The 20,913-nt window shown below is 37.1% G+C and overlaps 2 protein-coding genes across 5 annotated transcripts; one reads left to right on the top strand and one right to left on the bottom strand.

Annotated features, from left to right (window-relative positions):
• Positions 1-1,633: 1,633 nt before the first annotated feature.
• LOC127455712 (F-box only protein 40-like) lies at positions 1,634-7,657 on the top strand. Of its 4 annotated transcripts, XM_051723776.1 has the most exons (5): positions 1,641-1,663; positions 2,144-2,202; positions 2,686-4,542; positions 5,187-5,224; positions 6,833-6,977. In XM_051723776.1, exons 2-4 carry the CDS (start codon positions 2,200-2,202, stop codon positions 5,220-5,222), a joined length of 1,896 nt encoding a protein of 631 aa, XP_051579736.1. In that variant the 5' UTR covers positions 1,641-1,663; positions 2,144-2,199; the 3' UTR covers positions 5,223-5,224; positions 6,833-6,977. The 4 variants fall into 4 exon arrangements, 2 of the variants coding, with proteins under 2 accessions (XP_051579736.1, XP_051579735.1); XR_007899731.1 differs by lacking the exon at positions 2,686-4,542 and having other exon boundaries at positions 1,634-1,663; positions 2,166-2,202; positions 6,833-6,937; XR_007899730.1 differs by lacking the exon at positions 2,686-4,542 and having other exon boundaries at positions 1,634-1,663; positions 6,833-6,937.
• LOC127455717 (tetratricopeptide repeat protein 36) lies at positions 7,469-16,003 on the bottom strand. Its single transcript, XM_051723789.1, has 3 exons — positions 15,809-16,003; positions 15,420-15,608; positions 7,469-7,992 (listed from the first exon to the last, which is right to left on the bottom strand). The coding sequence occupies exons 1-3, from the start codon at positions 15,981-15,983 to the stop codon at positions 7,727-7,729; spliced, it is 630 nt and encodes a 209-aa protein (XP_051579749.1). The 5' UTR covers positions 15,984-16,003; the 3' UTR covers positions 7,469-7,726.
• Between the last annotated feature and the right edge of the window lie 4,910 nt (positions 16,004-20,913).

Raw genomic sequence — 20,913 nt, 5'->3', positions numbered from 1 at the left:
TCAGAATACACGGGTACTTTTGAATGGCTGTCAATGGAGAAATGTGTTTTTTTGCCCTCATATTAGGGTAATTATGGCATCTACTGAACCAGTCAAACCCTGACCCCCAGGAGTGCACCAAAATCCTTAAGTTTAAGAAGCATTTTAAATCCACAGTTTCCCATCAAACTCAGCTTTCACTGACTAGTCACAGAGAGCTCTGAGACTCAGTGTAGCCTGACCTTATTGAGTAGATGTTTTCCATTTGATGCGCTGACCTGCGGTCATGTCTTCCATTTGTGGTAGTAGCTACTGCTCTGATCTGTTATTAGCCTGTCTGTTTGTAAAAACAGCTTCACTATAATGCCTCATTTACAATTTCTCTCATTTCTAGCCTGCTTCGCCTCTTTCTTCATTAATGTTGCAAAATTAGACAAAGTTTTATATCCCGGGGGAACCTATAAAATCTCTTTCTTAATTAAGTAGTATAAGCAGTGAAGACATCATCGCAAGGTGGCTTTAATTACTTTTTGACATTGATAGTGCGAGACTGCATGCAGGTGGTTTGTTGATGGGCTAAATTTATATGATCATAAACACCTGCGTGCGTGGGCAGTTTTTATTTTTATTGTATTTTTTATTCACTTCCTTCAGTTTGAATGGGAGAAATACATTGACAAAAAAGTTTGATAAAGTCATTGCAAGGCACCAGCAGTTTTGATTTATCAATAGACGTCAGTTTGCAGGTGACATCAGACTTATTTTTCTTTATACAAATAAGTAACAAGCCAACATGCTCACTGTTGGGCCGTTGACGAAACTGTAAGTGCACAGTTTTAGCATTTTTAAAAGAATTGGTATGACATAATTAAAGCCAGTCAGAATTTGATATTTCTTAACTTCCCAGTAAATGTAAAATATCCACAACTCAAATTAGCACAAACTGAAGCCAATTAAAAAAATAAAAGCAATTAAAATGTGTTTTTTTGTGTCATTCTTTATTCACTTACAAAAATCGTGGCTAATATTTTTCTGGTTCATTCGTCAGACTGGAAATGAAAGGTCAGGTCAAGCACATTTCATTTTGTGATGGAAAAGATAATATACTATATTCTGCAGAAATAGTAAAACTAGTATGGTAGTATGCTATTGAGAACAAAGCCAATAATTTAAGGTAGATTATGCAATCTGTAACGCTCCCACATCCCACACTACATGAAAGGGTTCTACTGTCATCTAGTGGACAAGTGGTCATTATTAAATGCTTTATTCTTTAGCAATATATTGCCCAGAACTGTCCATAAAGGGAAATTGTATCAATACTGATTCTCCTGTTGTTGTTAAATACAGTATATTATAAATATTAGCATATTAGCCTCTGATTATCAATTCACCTACCTTTACACACCAGTTCAAAAATCCATTGTTAAATAAACTTATATTTTCCTAATTTTGAACATGATAATTCAGAGCTATTGATCAATCTTGGCAATAGCTCTCTATACAAATGACAGTAATTGTGTGTGATGTAATGCAACTCTGTCTCTCAAAGGCTTATTCATATTGGCCCTGTCATGCCCTTTTTGTTCTATTTATAACAGCTGAAACAGAGGAGATATTTACAACCACACATACTCAGTTAAAACAAACAGAAGTCGTGCTACCATTGTTAGGGCAGCAAAGGGTAAGTGAGACTGACCCGCATTTATACTCAAGTTACTTAACAATAACAAAGTCGCCAATAAGTAAATTGTGGTGGTCTTTCACAGTGCAGAATGTATGTTTTGTGAACAAGTATTGTCATAACAATAGGTAAACTTATTTACTGGTTGAAATTCAAAGTGTTTGGTGCATGGTTTATACAGGCATAGCTTTCATGGAGCGTCTGATTTTCCTTGCTTAATCAAAACAAATGCATTTTGAATAATCAAGATACAATCACAAGAAAAGTTCAAAGAGGTTATCTAATCAAACAATTTGTGTTTGTGTTGGTTTTACGTCTTACTCTTCAGGAAAACATTATTTGATGTACAAATGTTAATTCTGTGTTGTTTGAGAATTGTCTTTTTGAAGCTATTTTATGTTGTGTCTAGTCTAAAATGACACGTCAGTAATTTACTATAGAAACACTGAAATGTAGCCAAAACTTGTTTTCTTTCAACAGGTATTCCCTTTTCTCATTTCAGAGTCTATTTTCATATGAAATAAATTTCAACAATCATGGTAAGCTTATACTTAAGATCAAGTTCAAGTTTCAATGAGCACGTTTACATGCACAATCTTATACCGATTATGTTTAATAAGCTGACAATGTTTAAGGTAAAGTAAACACCTTCAACGGTTTTAATTTATCGGGGTAAGGCTTAAGCCACTTAAACCAATCTGCACACATACAGTATATTATCCAATTTGTGCAAGTGCTGTGTGCATGACCGTTTACACTTTGACGCAAAGGCAGAGAATAATCAGATGATTTCAAATCTCATGTAATCATGTTTTTCTTGCATTGTCGGATGTTTTGAATAAGCTAATTTTAGGTTGTTGGCAGCCTTTTGATGTGCATGTAAACACACTCAATGCTGTCATACACTTCTGGTTTAAAAAAGTTTTATGAGCAAATACAATATATTGACAATAACGTAATTTCCTTTGGGCCATGAATACTCTCAAAATTTATTGAAATATGTTTTGGATTGCCGATCCCAGGGCAAAAACAGAAGCACTAGCTCTGGCCTTCATCCACACTGTGAAAAATGTCATAACCAGCACTGCAAGCTTCCTGTGGATATCTCCACATCCTGCATCTTCATTTCCTGCCACCTGCAGTGCGGCGCTGCCTTCCATCTTTGTAAAGAAGATGAACATCGTCTTCTCTGCCCAAAGGAAATTGTACCATGCCTCAACTCTGGGTATGGCTGTCCACTGACCATGACCCGTCAAAGTCTTGCCCAGCACCTGGAAGTGTGTCCTGCCAGTGTGGTCACTTGTAGCCTGGAATGGAATCGTTGGCCTGTGAGTGAGATGGATACGACCTTCTACAGTAATGCCCTGCAGGATCCAAACTGCACAACTCAGCTCGACATTGCTATGGCCCTCAGAGATCAGAAGCTTCTATTTCGTTCTATTAAGATGAAAACGCTCTTCCCAGAGTTGATTGAGAAGATGGAGGAACCTGATGCTCTAATGGATGGTGCTGTTGGAGGTGTTGATCTAGAGCATTGGGAGTCTAAGATGTTAAACCCAGAGGAGATGTTGGAGAATGGTCTCAATGGGGAAGAGGTAAAGGAACTAACCCAAGAAGAGCGACTGGCTCTTGCAAAGAGCAAAGATGTGGCCAGCTTGGAGAACTATAGCATCTGGGAGAGAATGTTTGCGAAGGAGAAAGAAGGGTGCAAGCAAACTGTAAAGAATTTGGAGGATAAAAGTAGTCCAAAAAAGGACAAGGAAGCCTCAAGAGTGACCCTTCAAGCTTCCCATGGTTCACAAGATTCAGAGATTGTAAGAACAGGTTTAGCCCCATGGCAAGACGGCGTGCTTGAGAGACTTCATAAAGAGGTGAACGTGGCTGAATATAACATGTACCTGGTGCATAACGGATGCATGCTTATCAACTTTGGCCAGCTGGCGGCTTGCACGCCCAAGGAGAAAGATTTTGTTTATGGCAATTTAGAGCCCATTGAGGTACAAACCATACACTCATTCAACGTGCCAACCAGCTACAGAGCCAAGCGAAGCCACATCAAGGATCCATCACAAGTGGTTAAGAAAACAGACCAGAATGTTGACACGTCTGATTTAGGGGTTAGGATTGAAGAGCTCCAAAATGCAAATGAGGTAGAGGCGACACTGCTGTGCTCTCTCGAAAGAGAATTTAAAGGTCATCAAATAAGCGAGACTGTTGGAACCGATGGGTTGTATCTTGACTTCGGCACACAGACCTATGACTTTCCCTCTGCTCCATTCAAAAGTGATGCTTCCTTGGCAGATGTTGTTAGGCATCAACCACAAAACCTACACATGCAGATTCAGACCGAATGTGTGACCAGAAGACACAACAAGTCATGCTCAGTCTTTACCTACATTTGCTGCCACGCTTTCAGGCGAGATGAATACGCCTGGCACTACAGGAACATGCATGGAGACATCCAGTCCTGTCTTACTGGCTGGTTTACACTGCGATGTCCACTGGCTTACCTGGGCTGTACCTTCAGCCAGAGGCATTTTCGACCATCTAAATGCCAAGCTACTGTCATCTATGATCCGGATCTTAGCACTTTCACCCTTCGGCCAGAGGTGGCAGCATCACTTTACAAGGGAAAAAGAACAGCTAGCAGTGAGCGGAAGAGAGCAAGGAATTTGGACTCTTTGAGCAGACTTCCTTTTGAGATCTTACAACATATTGTGGGTTTCCTGGACAGTGTGTCTTTGGGTCACCTAGCGCAGGTCTCTCAGCTCATGAGGGAGGTGTGTAGTACCGTTCTACAACGGAAGGGCATGGTGTCCCTCAAATGGGAGAAAAAGAACTACTCTCATGGAGGATTCACCTGGAAGTCCCGAAAAAAGGTCAATTCTTTACTCATATTACGTCAACTGATGCCAGGAAGAGCTTGCAGACTAGTTCACCCCCCAAAATGCTGTCATTATTTACTCACATTCCAAAACTTCATGCTGATTTTTTCCCCAATGTAAAAACAAAAGAAGATTTTTTTTATTTTATTTTATTTTTTATTTTTTTTTACTTTTAACACATCTTTTCCATTCAGTAATAGTTCATGTTGACCATGTCTGTGAAAAAAAAACAAAAAACATGAAGCACCATAAAATTTGTATATATGACCCTTTCACAATATTCTGAATCTCAGAAGTCATACGATAGCTTTGTGTGAGAAACAGACTGAAATGTTAGACTTTAGCCACTGCAGTTCTCAAATCTCACTCTCCATTCGACATATGGTAGTAAGTCAAGACAAAAACACTTAAAAAGTGTTTTGCTCGAACGGGTGCGCCTAAAGACACAAGAACCAATTGTGTCTGCTGTTAATGACGTAAAACCCGGCATGGTGCATCAACATGCCATTTATTAATTTGAATGTGAACTTCAGTGGGGAAGATAAGTGAATATCTGATAGCCATGGTCACTATGAAGTGTCATTGTATGGAAAAGAGTTGCGTAAAGATTCTTTAAATTCTCTTTTTGTGTTCCACAGAAAATTAAAACAGCATACAAGTTTGGAATTGCATAAGGGTGAGTAAATATTGATATAATCGTCAGTTTTTGGTGAACCATTCCTTTAACTTCTCATAAGAAGACTTCACAGTCAACACAGTTATGTGCACAGTGAAAATTCACTGTGAAGGTATCTTCAAAGCTTTCCAATCCTGTCTTGTTTTATTTTAGGAACATTAGAGGTGTTGCATCACATGACAATTATTTTAAGTACTTTTTTACACTGTTGTCTAAACTCTGAGGTATGTGGGTCAGAGAGCAACAAAAAGGACGTGCATAGGTCACTTTGCCCTCTCTGGTCCATGTCAGTCAGCCATGCACTGTTTCAGTGACCAAGTTTACATGCACTTAAGAAAATGGTTTATTCCAGGGTTTTTTGCAGAATGCGGCATTCTAAAACGTCATATAAACAAGAACACTGATTTCCTTATGCCGTTTAAGGGATAAAGAGAAAGTGGTTTAACACATCCTGGTTTCTCCCAGAGAACGCAGCTTAATCTGGCCATGCAAACACATAAGCAGCATTCTATCAAGTTTTTGAGGTGTGCGCATGTGCGTGAAGCCGTGAACAGACCATATAACAAACATCATAGGATAGAGCCCAACAACAAGTCAACAAAGTAGAAAGAATTCAACATTTCTGGGAGTACACATACACTTTAAACTATACCCATTTATACACGCCAATGTAAAATATCGACTTTACCGTTTGTGTATATGTGCTTTTACATTGGGGGAGTCCCGGAGTTTTACATAAGAGGGAAACCCCACTATTGCAGCACAACTGTGGGTCTCGATAGAAAGTTAAGGAAACAAACACAGCAATAACTCATAGTGAAGTCTTCCTCGGATACCATGTTTGTTATTTACACAAGCGTCACTGGGAAATTATGTTGCTGTGGAGAAAGCTGCTTACTGACCGAGCCACATGTATTGAAGAGTATGCTGTTTAATACAGTGAATGTAAACTTGATTGCAACTTTCTCGCAAGACACCACTTTCTCGCAATACGCTGCTTTCTGATGTCCATGTAATAATTGATCTTATTGTTTAACCAGTAGGGGGGTAGTCTTGCGTAGCCAGATCTATGACTAAAACAGCAAATGGTTGGACTATATTGCAGCTTAATCTGGCCAAGAACCACCCACTAATACAGGAAGAGCTATATCTAAGATATAGGTTATAATAATAAAATAATTTAATTTGGGCATCGAAGAAAACATGGAACATATTGGAAAATGTGTAGAGAGTACAGCAAGGAAAACCTAAATACAGACTATTTCAAAGACATGCTGTGACTAATTAAACGAAGCAAAATATGCAGCTCTACTCTTGGTTTTTCGCTTTACTTGCTACTACGTGTCCTAGACCAATCTCTAAATATCTTCAAAAGATTTGATGACACTAAACTGGCAAATCCAGTGATAATTTCAGTTTTATCCAAAGCGACTTAGTGTCTTCTATGTATGTATATTTTCATCATGATGAGCATTCCCTGGGAATCAAACCCATGACTGTGGCATTGCTGGCGCCATTCTCTACCAGTTACAGAGCTACAGAAAGCACTTTATTAATCAGAGGGCAATAACACTGATTGATATTTGAACTTTTTTTAACTCCTTATAGGCATGGGAGTTTAGCACTCTGTTCTCTCCAGTGGATGAATGGGTCTTTGAAGACGTGCCCCCCATGGCAGAGCACCTGAAGGTCTGTCCTTTCTACCAAACAGAGATCAGGAGTGAACCTGTGGCTTTGCCCAGTATGACTGACCTCCAGGAGAGAAAAGAAGAGTTGCAGACACTGGTCAACAGTTTTCTCACCACTGACAAGAGAGAGGAAGATTAACAGACTACTATGTAAAAAAAAAATAAAAAAAAAAATACATTATTCATATAAAATTAAAGTTTAGATACAAATGGATATTAAGCATTTTTAGAGGATTTAATAGGTTAGTAAAGATGAACAGCTTATTGTTGTAACTTTTTTGATGTATCTTGGGTGACATCTAGTGGCAGAAATAATAAATATAATATTATATATATATATATATATATATATATATATATATATATATATATATATATATATATATATATATTTTTTTTTTTTTTTTTTTAAATACACTGCCATGTACATATAGTTGTCCCAAAAAGTATTTGGACTTGTAAGGCACACTATGAATGCAGTTGCAATAGATTGCAAAATCTAACCAAATGGCATTTATTTAAAAGAAAGTTAGTTTAAACACACTTTTCAAGTAAGCCATGTGACAAAATACGTTTATTAGGTTTAAAATCATAACAATTGGTGTATTGTATAAAATGAACCAGGAGGACACTTGTAATGTAATGTGATGAACTACACATACGTATGCTCTGTTAGAATATTATTGTCTGTTAGGTTTTTATTTTACTATATCTTCAATAAACAAGTACTATGTTAATAAATGAATGCCTTTGTTGCAGTACAATGAATACATTTAATAGGCCAATTTTGTACATGTCTGTTGCTCCATATCTTTCATGTCTCTGACACTTCTGGGTTGCGTAGTTTATTGATGACCTCTGACAGCATGCGGTTGCATAGGGCTGCGTAGGGGTTCGAGAGTACAGCCTGCTGCCGGGCAAACTCACTGCCTAGACCTGCTGCCCTCTCGAAGTCCACCCAAGCTTCTTCATCACGGCCTGCCAACTTGAAGAGGAGCCCGCGCTGGACCAGAGCCTGGCAGGCCGATCGTCCAGCACCTCTGCTCAGAGAGATGGCACGATCCAGATCTTCAGCTGCACCTAAGATATATCACAGAAAAGTTCACTAAGATTAAAGGAAGAGTTAATCCAAAAATGAATATGTCATCGTTCATTCTGCCTTTTGTTTTTCCAACTTACTCGAGTAAGAGGAAGAAAGCATCTAATAAAAAGAATACTCAAGTAGTGAGTAACAAGTTACTTTCACATATAACATAATGGATGTTTACTCTCCTATATTCCAGTACATAATACACATTTAACATGCATTACAGAGTGATTTTTATTATTAATAATAATAATAAAACTATTATTGATATTATTGTTAATAATGGAAATTGTCATAATACACCACCATGTTGTTCCAAACCCATATGACTTCTTTCTTCCACGCATCAAATTAAAGGGATAGTTCCCCCAAAATTCAAATGCTCTCATTTACTCACCCTCATGCCATCCCAGATGTGTTTTTTCTTTCTTCTGCAGAACACAAATTAAGATTTTTAGAAGAATATCTCAGCTCTGTTGGTCCATACAATGCAAGTGAATGGTGATCAGAACCTCGAAGCTCCAAAAAGCACATAAAGGCAGCATAAATGTAATTCATACGACTCCAGTGATTTTCAGCAGCAATATGATAGGTGTAGGTGAGAAACAGATAAATATCTATAATTTTATAAATATATATATATATATATATATATATATATATATATATATATATATATATATATAAATAAAAAAAAACTTTTTTTTCACAATTAATTATCCTCCCTGCCCAGTAGGGGGTGATATGCACAAATAACTGAATTACCAGAAACACAAGAAAAAGAATGTGAAAGTGTAGATTTATTAGTAAAAAAAAGGATTTAAATATTGATCATTTCTCACCCACACTAATATTGCTTCTAAAGACAAAGACTGAACCAGTGTCATTTGAATTCCTTTATTGCTGCCTTTATGTGCTTTCTGAGCTTCAAAGTTTTGGTCATCATTCACTTGCATTCTATGAACCAACAGAGCTGAGGTATTCTTCTAAAAATATTTGTGTGTAGCAGAAGAAGAAGAAGAAAAAAGAAAAAAAAAAAAACACATCTGGGATGGAATTAGGGTGAGAAAATGATGCGGAAAATTATTCCTTTAAGGAGATGTTAGATAGAATGCTAGACTTAATCATCATTTACTTTCACTGCATGTTTTTTTTTTCCTCCATATTTTGAAAGGGAATGTTGACTGAGACTGTCACTCACTAACATTCTGTCTAACATCTTTTGTGTTCCACAGAATACAGAAAGTTTCATGGGGTTGGAAGAATAAGAGGGCGGGGAAATGATGATATTGATTAAAGTCTAAACTATCACTTTAAGGACGCTTCTCAGATCTGTCAATTAGAAGAGAATTATTGAAACCTTTTTCTAGTTATTATTACGGTGAAAAACATGAAGAATATCACACAGTCCCAAATTATACATAATGTTTAATTATACACTGAAGCAAGATCATGCTTTATTCATGCCTTCTGTCGTTATTTCACAACTTTTTACGTCCTGCGTGAATTTAGTTCAGTTTAGCTCCAGCATTGTCAGTGTCGAAAGAATTTAGATCATTAGTTCTGTACACTAAGGGTAAATTGCACCTTATATCTGTGTTTGAAAGTTTGTTGTCCATAAGACAAAGCCGCCCGCATCTGTCAAACGCTGTGTATGTGCCAACCTTGCACATGTAGAAATGCTCACAATCATGATAGGCAGGACAAAAACATTTGCACTTAATGTGGATGTTTACAAGGATTTATACAGCAGGCACTGATATGTTGCAGCGCTGATATAAAAATTAAAGCTTAGAAACTGAGGTCATAAGAGCCCATAGGTAGAGTATCACCATTATCACAATCTCTAAAACATACCTCACCATGTTTTCTTAAGTTGGAGCTGCAATTTTAATCTTGAAATATACCATTGTCTTGGTGTAAAATGAAGGCATTGTGTGGAGTGATGAAATGTTTGTTTTGCACACTTGCTGCTGTAGTGTTGAACGCGACTCGAGTGAGAGCCTGCAGCTGAGAAGTTCCGCTGTCATAAGAGTCCCATTCAAAAATCTCAATAAATTATGCATTTATTAACACTTATTAAATGAAAACCAGTAATGTAATGACAGGAACGCTACCCATTGTAACTAAATAAAAGTAAAAAAATTTTTTCAAAAAGTTACTCAAGTAAATGTAACGGAGTAAATGTAGTGCGTTACTACCCACCTCTTCTCCAAAGTAGTGCATATGACTTGGACTGTGCTATATTCCAAGTTTTTTTTAAAACCATATGATAACTTTGAGTGAGAAACAGACTGAAATGTAAATATATTTCACTGATAATCCTCCCCTCCATCGTTCATCTCAAATCTCATTGTGAACGGACATGTGAAAACCGATGATTTTTTTGTCATATTTGGATCTTGACAGTATAAATCATCATCCAATTGCTTTGTATGAAAAACAGAAGCTCAGAGATTGTGCCTAAGATCTCATTTTGTGTTGCACTAAGGAAAGAAAGTAATATGTGGTTGGAATAATATGAGGGTGAGTAAATTATGACAGAATTTAAATTTTTGGGTGAACAATTCCTTTAAAGGGGTCATGTCATGAGGAATCAAATTTTCCTTGATATTTAGTCATATATGTGGTCATTATACTATAAAAACATACTGTAAATTTCAGAACTCAAAACTTAATCCCCAATGCAATAAAAGCATTTATTGAAACCAAGCTGCAAAAACACCTCGTTCTCTACTTCCATGACTTCCCTACATCACTAGGGTGCCCATTAACCCTTTCGCACGTACTTTCCATTTTTCTGACTGTCACCCCGTGAGTTTTTTATGCGCTTAAAATTAAATGTAACAACATATAACCATCTAAATTCCATCCAGGCGCAACAAGCCAATCACAAGGCATTTTGCAGTCACGTGACACTTTGCAGCTGGCGCGCCAGGAGGACAGAGTGTAGCTGAGTAAACTAGGACACGTTTAGCTTTATTTTCAATTCAAAACCTCTAAAAATTAAAAATATCTATAAGCTATAATAAACATATTAACCAACAATGTATGTTGCCATTATTTTCACTTTACTTGAGCCTTGCATTTCACTGGTTCGTGGGGTATTACAGCCGACGCACACGGGAGGGCTAAACATTGGTGAGTAAATGTTAAGCATCATTTTCACTTCAAAACCTCCAAAAGACATGTATAGACTATAATAGATGCACGACTTAAAGATGTTTGTCCTACATATACAATCTTGTAATTCGTTATGACATTAGTTTTGTCGTACTGCACAATGCCATCATGCCCATTCACTGCCTTTGTAATCTATTTGGCAATGCTCTGCTCAGCACATTTCAGCATTTATTACTGTTTATTTTGTTGTGTTCACTCATGCTCACTTTAATGAAAAGTTATTGTTTCAGGATTTTTTAAGAGGATACATTTTTCAGCTAAAGTTACGGTAGGATTGCATTGGTATTGATAATAGTATTGAACATAATATTACAACAATGAAGCCAAACATTGTCTTTATTCACGATTAGCTGCTCATATGTTTCACCATGAAAGCAGAGATCCTATGTAATGTAAAATATCATACAGCATTGCTTTGTTAGAGACATATGTCAATTCAGTGTTATTAAAATAATGGTAAAACATTTTCATTAATTGAAAACTTTATTTTTTTAAATAAAATTGATCAATTACAATAAAATATTATGATGGTAAGTAAATAATATGAATAAATAATATCATTGCCTTCTCTTTTGCTCTCTCAGTAAGGTTTCAGGATGTGGTACTCCACAAAAACATGGCCTAACACAAAAGGGAGTGTTGCACAGCTCTCATGTATTTGGTGAGTACATTACTATTTTACTACTCTGCTTTCTCTTTGGTCATTTTGCAGGTGATCATGGTCATTCTCATCCTATTTTCCCTCACAGTACCACAGGCCCCGTAACACTGCTGTAAGAATGTGGGACTGGTATACCAGTATCCTTCCTCACTTAAGGCGGCGGTAAGGCCGTTACAACAGACATAGAGATCCCAAGCCCCTCATAATGGTGAATGTCTGTGGTGGATCTGATATAAGTAATGATGTCTTGCAAGTACTCAGTGTGTATGTCACACACACACACACACACACACACACACACACACACACACACACACACAAAATATGTGAAATCTGTTTCTTTTTGCAGGTATAAATTGATGAAATGCCAGCCTACCCTTCCACTACATCACTGATTCATCCATGGAGAGGAACAAAAACACGCCGAAAGGAGTGTTATTCACTTATAAGTTGTAAATGTCCTGAGTCTGCATGATGTGAGGTACTATGTTACTTGGCTCTGCTTTATCAAGAGGCATAATGAATGACATATTTAATAATGATGAAATGTTAACAGTTTTATTACAGTTATGGTTAAACAAAAAAACACAATTTTCATAGTCCATAGTAATTTCAAATAAGAACTATTTAAACATTTCATAAAAAAAATAAAATAAAATAAAAACACACACACAAAAACAACAATATACATATAAGAATATTTACTAAGCAGTATGAAATAATATTAAATATTAACTATAAAGAACATTTAAACAACCTTTTATAGCAGGGGTCGGCAACCTTTTTGACATGGAGTGCCATTTTTTATTTTCCCGGTCAATGGCTGTGCCAGTTCTTCAGCTGGTGAAAACACACTGCGTGATCATGAAGAAGGATTACATCAAGATGTAGATTGGAATGCAGGTGCGGAATTCATAAATAGTCTACTCCTCTCTTGCTGTTGCTGGCGTGCCACTGATTACCCCAATGCACATGTGCCATAGGTTGCCAACCCCTTTTTATAGGTTCAATAATATTTTAGTGTGTGGTACTCCTCAAAGCATGGAGTAACATAAAAGTGTTGCATGGCACACATATGTATTTTATAAGGCGCCTCTTCTTTGTCTTCCATGTGCTGGAGAGACAGACCTTGCAGTGCTGCCTGGTCCTGCTGCCCTGGGAAGTGGTTTGAGGAACTTCAGAGGGGAAATGCCTGGCTCTCAGACACAGGGGATTGTCTGAGGCAGGACGGCCCCCACTGCGCAGATAACGTGGTGAACTGTGCTCCTCAAGCAGCCCTCTTGTCAGGTTGATCCTGAATTGCAGGGTATCAGTGGAGTGCCCTATCAATAGTAAGGGGACAGTAAGGACATGACGACAGACCCAGAGATCCCAAGTCCCTCGTAGTGGTGGATCCAGTGTAACCAGTGAGTACATCACATAAAACTACAATATAAGCTCAGTTACATTAATCTCAATCTCATTTACATTAGTTGGAACCCACTTTGCCAGCTTTAATTTCACTCCATGTGGTGTTTTCTCCAGCTGTTCTGCGACGTAGCGGTTTGTTTCCTGATCTCCTCAACAAGCTCCTCTGTTATAAACATTTTCAAACACTAGACCTCTGTGGGAGATGCAGGTAAAGTCTGACTTTGACGGTTAAAAAACAAAAACAAAAAACAAAAACCCTGATGTCCAGGAGGGGTAAAATTGCTGTAGCCCTCCAGCAGGAAGAGCTTGTGGCGATGAAGCAGTGGCTGAGACATCTTCAGAATTGAAAAAAAAAAAAAAATCTCTGCTCTCCTCATCTGTTAATTGTTTTCTTTTAAAAGCAGACATCTTTTTCTGTGGCAAATGTGTAAATAAAACTGTAAATAAATGCAATTAGCTAAAGAATTTGTGTGTATAAAATCCGTGACGAGTGCCAATGCGAGTCTGAGGTAAAAGTAACATGCTGTGACATTTGTCATCGGGGGAAAGGGAAAACTACGAAGCATTACAAAAGAATAAAGAAATAAAACTATGGAGCATTACTGATGTCAATCCTGTATTTCAGATTCTTTCTGTATTCTGTATTTCAAACATCATCTTATTTGCTACATTAAAAATGTGCTATTAGATTCTCAAATATGGCAAACATATGTGTTTATATAACTTTTATAATGGTCGTATTATTTTTTCTCAATTATTTTTGCTGCTGTCATATACCAGTGTGTAGATATGAGCTGTAAACTTGTATTCTAATACCTTCTAATAAAGTTTATTTAAATGCCCATTACATACATTTATTGTATCATGTGTTTGAAAAGACTGTTTGAGCAGCTATTTTAGACATAAATGACAAGCACTTAGCCAGTATCTCTCTCCATAGCAGGGGCAGCACAACAGCAGATTTGGTGAGTTTCTTAGTTAGTTTTGCGCTGTTACACACAGTGTGTGGATTGAGCAATACATTTGTATTCTGTGTTAGTTTGAATGCCTGTAACATAAAATAATCATCCTGTGGTTGAAAAGATTGTTCAAGCAGCTGTTTTAGATGTGTAAATGGCAAGCGCTTAGCCAGTCCCTCTCTGTAGCAGTGGCAGCTAAACAGCGTGAAAGCAGATCTGAATTTTAAAAATTGCCAGTTGATGACGTTAGACACAAACTTTCTAATCACACCGGTGTGATCGTACGCCCCAGGGACCACTCTGGAATGATCAAAGCAGTGTGATCCTATGTGTCAAAGGGTTCTTTCACGAGTCAATGCCTACTTTATGCCATCCCACCCTTGGCCCTGCCCACTGGCAGCTCAGTTTGGAAACAGAGAAAGAGAGCAGGATGCAAAGGCCTCTTTTTGAATATAAACATGCACTAGACAGACATCTTTGACCATCATATCTCGAGGTACTTTTAAAAGACACTGTGTGAAGTTACAACTCTGAAAAAGAGACCCTGTTTCATTCAGCTGCTGCATCTTGGTTTTTTGGAGTACAAACGTGTCCTCGCGCCCATCTGCACTATTTTTAATTGTTGGTGTATGTAAACATGCACTAGATGGACGTCTTTGACAGTTTTGATGCATTTCCGGCTATGTGCGCCTCAGCGCATGATGATACTATACAGTATGTGTGTGCGCGTCTTGTTCTTCCTACTTTGGATTATGTATGTTTGTTTTTTCCGGCTTATATCAGCGTGTTTGTTATTGAAGGATGGGGCAGTTAAAAACACAATTGGACCCAATTGCAAAACCGTGAGTAAACAGTTCCATTCATGAAAATTTCAAATGTCAGTACCCATTTAACTTAGGTGAGAATTTATGGGATATTCATACATAATATTTTATTTACTAATGAAATACTGATTTCATCAACCATTTTATGAATAACAATACAAATACTTGGTCAATGCAACAGCTTCAAAGCTTAAACCCATTTCATTTTGCATTGAAAATTCTAAATTATAATTAGATCGTTCTTTTATGATGGTCTGTGACAGTAAAAATGTATTCATTATGCTAGGGATCTTTAGCAACTAAGAATTAACATTAACAAAGTAAAAATGTTATACTGGCAGCAGATTCTGACAGATAAAGATTATGTTTATAAGACTTTTAACCTTTAATGTCTCCCTGCAGACGTTTGGTCTGGGCTCGGTTGTTGTAGGCTGAAGCCCTCTGGGGCAGGACACTGATGGCCTGGTTAAAATGCTGCAGTGCAGCGGGCACATCTCCAGACTCAGCAGCTGAAACTCCCTGTAGTTCCAGATCTTTCACTTGTTTCACTAGCTCTGGGTCAAACACACTGTCTGGAGCAAAGACAGGGGCAAGAAAGAAATATAGTGTTAATATTGTTTACACTGAGAATCCTTTTGCATTGTGTTTTCCTTTAGCCTATCTATCTATCTATCTATCTATCTATCTATCTATCTAGTACACAGTGCCATAAAAACAACAACATGCACTACAGGACAGTATGAAGCTTTTTTAAATTAAATATTACTCTTACCGTCATCAGTCAGCTCATCTTCTTGGTTTAACCCAGGAATATCTCCAAAGGGGCTGGTAGGGTTAAAAATGGCCTGTAAAACTGCTTTGTCATGTGCTGAGGCCATTTTCCTCTGGACAGAGGAACTAAAAGGAACTAAAAATCCAAAATTATACTTTTTTAAAGTTCCACACATTCCTTGGTTTTATGGGGAAAAGAGGAGTTGCCTGCATAACTCTTTCCAGCACTCAGCACTAGCCAATCAGAGGAGGGGGTGGATGCAGGACTTTGATATGGTTCAGCACACCATACATCTGTGTATGATTAAAACAGTTGTGCAGCTGTGGGATGTCGAGGAGCTGCCAGGTTATTTCTGTAAGACAAAGCTGAGATCCACAGTGTTCTTTCTAAGACATTTTCATCTTCAGACTTTTCTTTCTTTTCTCTTCAAACTGAAATAAAGGATAGGCTATGTTTATTTCTATGGTTGACATCAACCATACATGGATTAACCTGGTCTCACAGAATCACATTACTATACCTTAAATTCTTTAGATTTTTATGTAGCTTGTTGTGCGTTTCGCAGTTTTCTGGTGATGTGAACACTACAGGGGCTACAACAACAATGACTTTTATTTACTTTCACACCAGTCATGAGTAAAAGGGCAGATTATCAATTCATATGATCCCTCATATCAATTCGTTGCACTTGAAATGCAAAGGATCAGGGTATGTCGAATGTCGCCATGTCGAATCTGAAAGTGTCATAGAAGCACCAAAAATTACGTGGTTGCTTCAGCATTTGCATTTTTCATCTCATATTAGCTTTTTCTGACATTATCAGAAAGGATTAGGTTTAAGGTGTGGGGTAGGAAGGTAGGTTTTGGTTATTAATAAAACTTGATAGACCATTAACCTATAAAACCTCATCTGTTTGGGAATTTTTTTTTTATTCTCAAACAGATAGCTCCACCCCAAACTCACATCATTTATCTAGCCAGTGTTGGTGTGTTGGACTGAATAGTTCACTCTAGGGCAGGGGTGTCCAAACTAAATCCCGCGGGCCATCTGCGGCCCGCCGACTGCTCTGATGCAGCCCGTGAGAGATTTTGGAAATAGAACATAATTTGACCCACTATTGAGAAATTATATGAAATTCATATTCTGAACACTGGGTGTCGCTATTACATATAGCCACATTCCAAAGCGCTTTTGTCTCCACTAGTGCATTCTCTTTAGTTACCACCAGTTTCATCCACTGGAAGAATTCAGGAGTTTGGATGCCTCCAGACTTCCACAGATGAAGCACCACGAAAAAAGAATGATGCGAATCGGGTTAGATACTTTGCTCATGTACTCATTCTTGATAAAATGTCCTGATACCTCACATAGTACAACTGAGTAGAGCTGCCACTGTGCAGCACGACCTGCCTCACCGAGTTTATTGAGCATGCACAGAGACGTGCGAGCACACTTTCCTAGAATGTCTTGTGCAGCGCTGGGAAGTTTAATTAATTGTAGTGATTTGGTTCGTTCTGATTTGTCATTGAAAAATGAAAAATGATTCACAGACTTCTTACCACCATTTGAGAGTTAGGACATAAGAGAGAGCGCTCAAAACACTCACACATCTCTGCTTGTACTGTGCGCGCTCAGCTATTCAAATTGAATGTAACAAGCTCTTACCCAGTATAATATTTGTTACAGTGCTGCATGGCCAGAAGTTAACTTTTCCATAAAGGGGCCAATAATTTCTCTATGGATATAATTTTAAGGAGACTTTTTATGTTTATGAGAGCATTTTTTCTAAACACATAAAATGTACTGTCATTCTTTTTATTCAGAACACATTTTATGTGATAGCGTGCAATGCTACTCTTAAAGTAGAATTTTAAGAACTATATCAGATGGTATAAATAATAATAAATAAAAAAACACACATTTGAACTTTAGAGCATTTTTTGTCACTTTTGGGGGCATTTTTGCCCCGAGCGCCCATTAATTTCTGACCCTGCATCACTGTTCTATTACAAGCGTTCTTGGTGAGAGAAATATCCTTTATTAACATAAAATGTGATTAAAACTTGCATAATATTTAACATACCATATAAAGATGATGCAATAGTGGAACCTAGCCTTTTTTTTTATTATTTTTTTTTTATTATTATTATTATTACAGCGGTGCGGCCTGATGCTGAAACTACACCTTATGATGGCTTTTATGTTTTTCCATTGACAGCCAATCAAAAGTAGCCACGTTTTTATTTTTATTTTTTTTGTTGTTGTTGTTGTCAAGAAACATACATTTTCTGTACCTGCTTAACATCCGCACATCCGGGGATTAAGACATGTTCTGTCATCCGGGTATCATCGTACCTATATCTTGTATAACTCTGCAATCTCTACCAGTAAGCTAATAAAATAATTTCAATATTTCACATCCATTTTTTATTTGGCAAGTAGTCTCGTAATAAGCAGGATAATGAGCAGTCAGGCAGTCATTTTTGCAATATAAACACCACCAGAACTCCGACGCAAACTGGAGGTGCAAATCAGTTGTTCAGCTATTACTTTCTTCTCACATAATAACATAATTTCAAGGCATATCTATACTTAATGTCAGTTTACTTATTTATTTGACAAGTAGTCTGGAAATAAGCTGGATAATGAGCAGCCAGATAGTCATTTTCGCAAAATAAACACCACCAGAATTCCGATGCAAACTGGCGACTCGAATGATGAGTTAAATGCTTAATCTGAAAACTCAAATCATGAATCAAATGCTCAATCCAATGACTAAAAATTATTTTTGTGTTCTCTTTTTAGAAAGATAGCAGAGGGATTGTTGGATCACTCCCATGCCACCTTGTGAAAAACACTGATGTTGACAAATGAACACAGGACAGAAATCACGTCCCTTTGCCCCTCTACCACTGATCTGCCCAACATCTGCACATCAATCAAGCATAAATTGGCATTCATTTACATGGCAAATCTTGATAAATTCAATCTTTTATTCAAAGTAGTTCAGTTTCTCTTCATTAGAATGGCAGAGACTGTCTATAAAAAAATAAATAAATAAAAAAGATATGCTGCAGTGTTCAGTTGTGGAAGGATAATAGGCTCAATAAAATTATATGACAGCAAGCATTTATATACAGAATATCCAACTACTCACTACAGATTACAGTATACATAAATACAGTGGGATCCAAAAGTCTGAAACCATACATGCAAAAATAGGACATAATAAGTTATTCAGAAATTCATGTACATTTTTCAGTTAAGCTTTACACTCAAGGTGCTATATTATAAGTTGTAATGCAAAATGTTGCATTGAATTAGAGAAAATAAATAAATAGAAGAAATTTCACTTTTGGTCTCAGGATTTTTACCCTAATGTAAAAAATAATGTTGGGAATCAAGTATAAAATGAGCTTGTCAAAGGAAAAAGACTCAACTGACAGGGAGAACTGTGTTTCTCTACTGTTACTTTAAGTCATTTCCTATTGAAATATCTGTTTACAACCGCATGAGGGCGCTCTGGGATTGTGAATTTCTTCCTCTCATAGTCTCATTCTCTGTTGGTCTTCAGTACCACACACACACACACACAGGTACTGTTATTATTTTATTATAACACTAACCAACTGCTCTTATTAGATCATATGGGTCTGTTTTATCCACTCCTACTTTTATTTATTTTTTATTTTTTGGTTATCAAAGCACCAAACACAATGCTACAGTAGCCTTTGAGGCCCATTGTTGAAGGTCAACGTGGTAAGCATATTTTGCATAAGGCTTATTTTCATATCACAAAGTTGATTTAAAAAAAAAAAAAGAAAAAAAGAAAAAAGTCATCATTTACTCACCCTCATGCCATCCCTGATGTGTATAACTATTTTTCTTCTGTTGAACACAAACAAAGATTTTTAGATGAATATTTCAGCTCTGTAGGTCATCACAATGAATATCAGGGACGTGCTGTCCATATAAGCAAGGTAAGCAATGCTTACCTAACAGAAGGGTGAAAAGAAAAATGACACTATGAAATATTTAAATGTAATTGCTAATATAAACTACTGTTTTCATTCAAATTCGTCATCTTTCATCTCAGTTGAGCAGCACACTCAGTTATTCATTTATTCGCCTCAGCACCACCCTCAGGTATAAGCACTTTGTGTTATGCTTTCTCTGATTCAAAGCATTGTTTACCACTACAAATGGCCAAGGTAAGCATGCTTACCATAATGAGTAAGCCAATCAGAAGCTCCTTCCTTCAGACATGCTGTCTGGTAGCGTAAGTTTTTGTTTTGCGTCAACACGTTCAAGTTAACGTAACTAATGTGTTATTAAGCGCTAAAATGGATATAGTGTATGCATCGGCGGCATACGCCGATTTGGCAAAGTTAATTTCAATTAAAAATCGAGAAAGAGAGGCTATGGAAACTTCAACAAGCGGGTGACTTTTACAACAAAGTGACAGAGATGTTCATTCGCAAGGAGAGACACATGGATTTTGTGATCAAGTAAAGATAAGTTAATATATTTATAAAAAATCTGTGTTATTGATAATAGGTCATAGATACTAGGTCATTGTTTCTGGTTTGTCTGAGGCTATGAAAAGGCAATCTGGCAATCATGTCCTTCTTGTGTTATGTCTGTTTTATGGTTCTAACATTAGGGCACAGTGTCTGTTTAAAATAAAAATAATATTAAGGGATGTAGACTGCCATGTCTACGTTACATTTGCCTTGAGCATTCAGGTTAATACTGTTGCCTTTGGTGGCCAGATTAGTTAATTGCTGCTTTCCATTCCAGTTTTTCTGAACTGTGGGAAGAGTGATGTGTGAGGCCTGTGATGTTGAAACATATAGCCTGCTAGTAACTGGCAATCTTTTTTTTTTTTTTTTTTTTTTGGTATGTCAAAACAAGCTCGTCTGGCACTATGGTTCATTGTATGATTTAATGGACATAAACATGCTTGGCTCATTTGTGTTATATGAGCAATATTTCTGTCCTGAATTAAAAACTATTTGGTCATGAAGTTCGCCACTGTGACATAACTGTTTCCAAAGACAGGTGGGTTCTAAGGCAACAATTTACATCTATAACATTTCCGCAAC

This window comes from Myxocyprinus asiaticus, chromosome 18 (genome assembly GCF_019703515.2).
Source record: "Myxocyprinus asiaticus isolate MX2 ecotype Aquarium Trade chromosome 18, UBuf_Myxa_2, whole genome shotgun sequence".
Lineage (NCBI taxonomy): Eukaryota > Metazoa > Chordata > Actinopteri > Cypriniformes > Catostomidae > Myxocyprinus > Myxocyprinus asiaticus.
This window is presented reverse-complemented; position numbering and strand designations above follow the sequence as displayed.

Excerpts from the sequence above, each read along its gene's own strand:
- LOC127455717 (XM_051723789.1), bottom strand. The coding sequence starts at position 15,983 with ATGTGTGGAACTTTAAAAAAGTATAATTTTGGATTTTTAGTTCCTTTT. Across the intron at positions 15,609-15,808 it reads AGATGAGCTGACTGATGACG|ACAGTGTGTTTGACCCAGAG; the intron begins GTAAGAGTAATA and ends TCTTTGCTCCAG. Across the intron at positions 7,993-15,419 it reads TCTGCAGGGAGACATTAAAG|GTGCAGCTGAAGATCTGGAT; the intron begins GTTAAAAGTCTT and ends GATATATCTTAG.
- LOC127455712 (XM_051723775.1), top strand. Across the intron at positions 4,543-6,832 it reads CCTGGAAGTCCCGAAAAAAG|GCATGGGAGTTTAGCACTCT; the intron begins GTCAATTCTTTA and ends AACTCCTTATAG.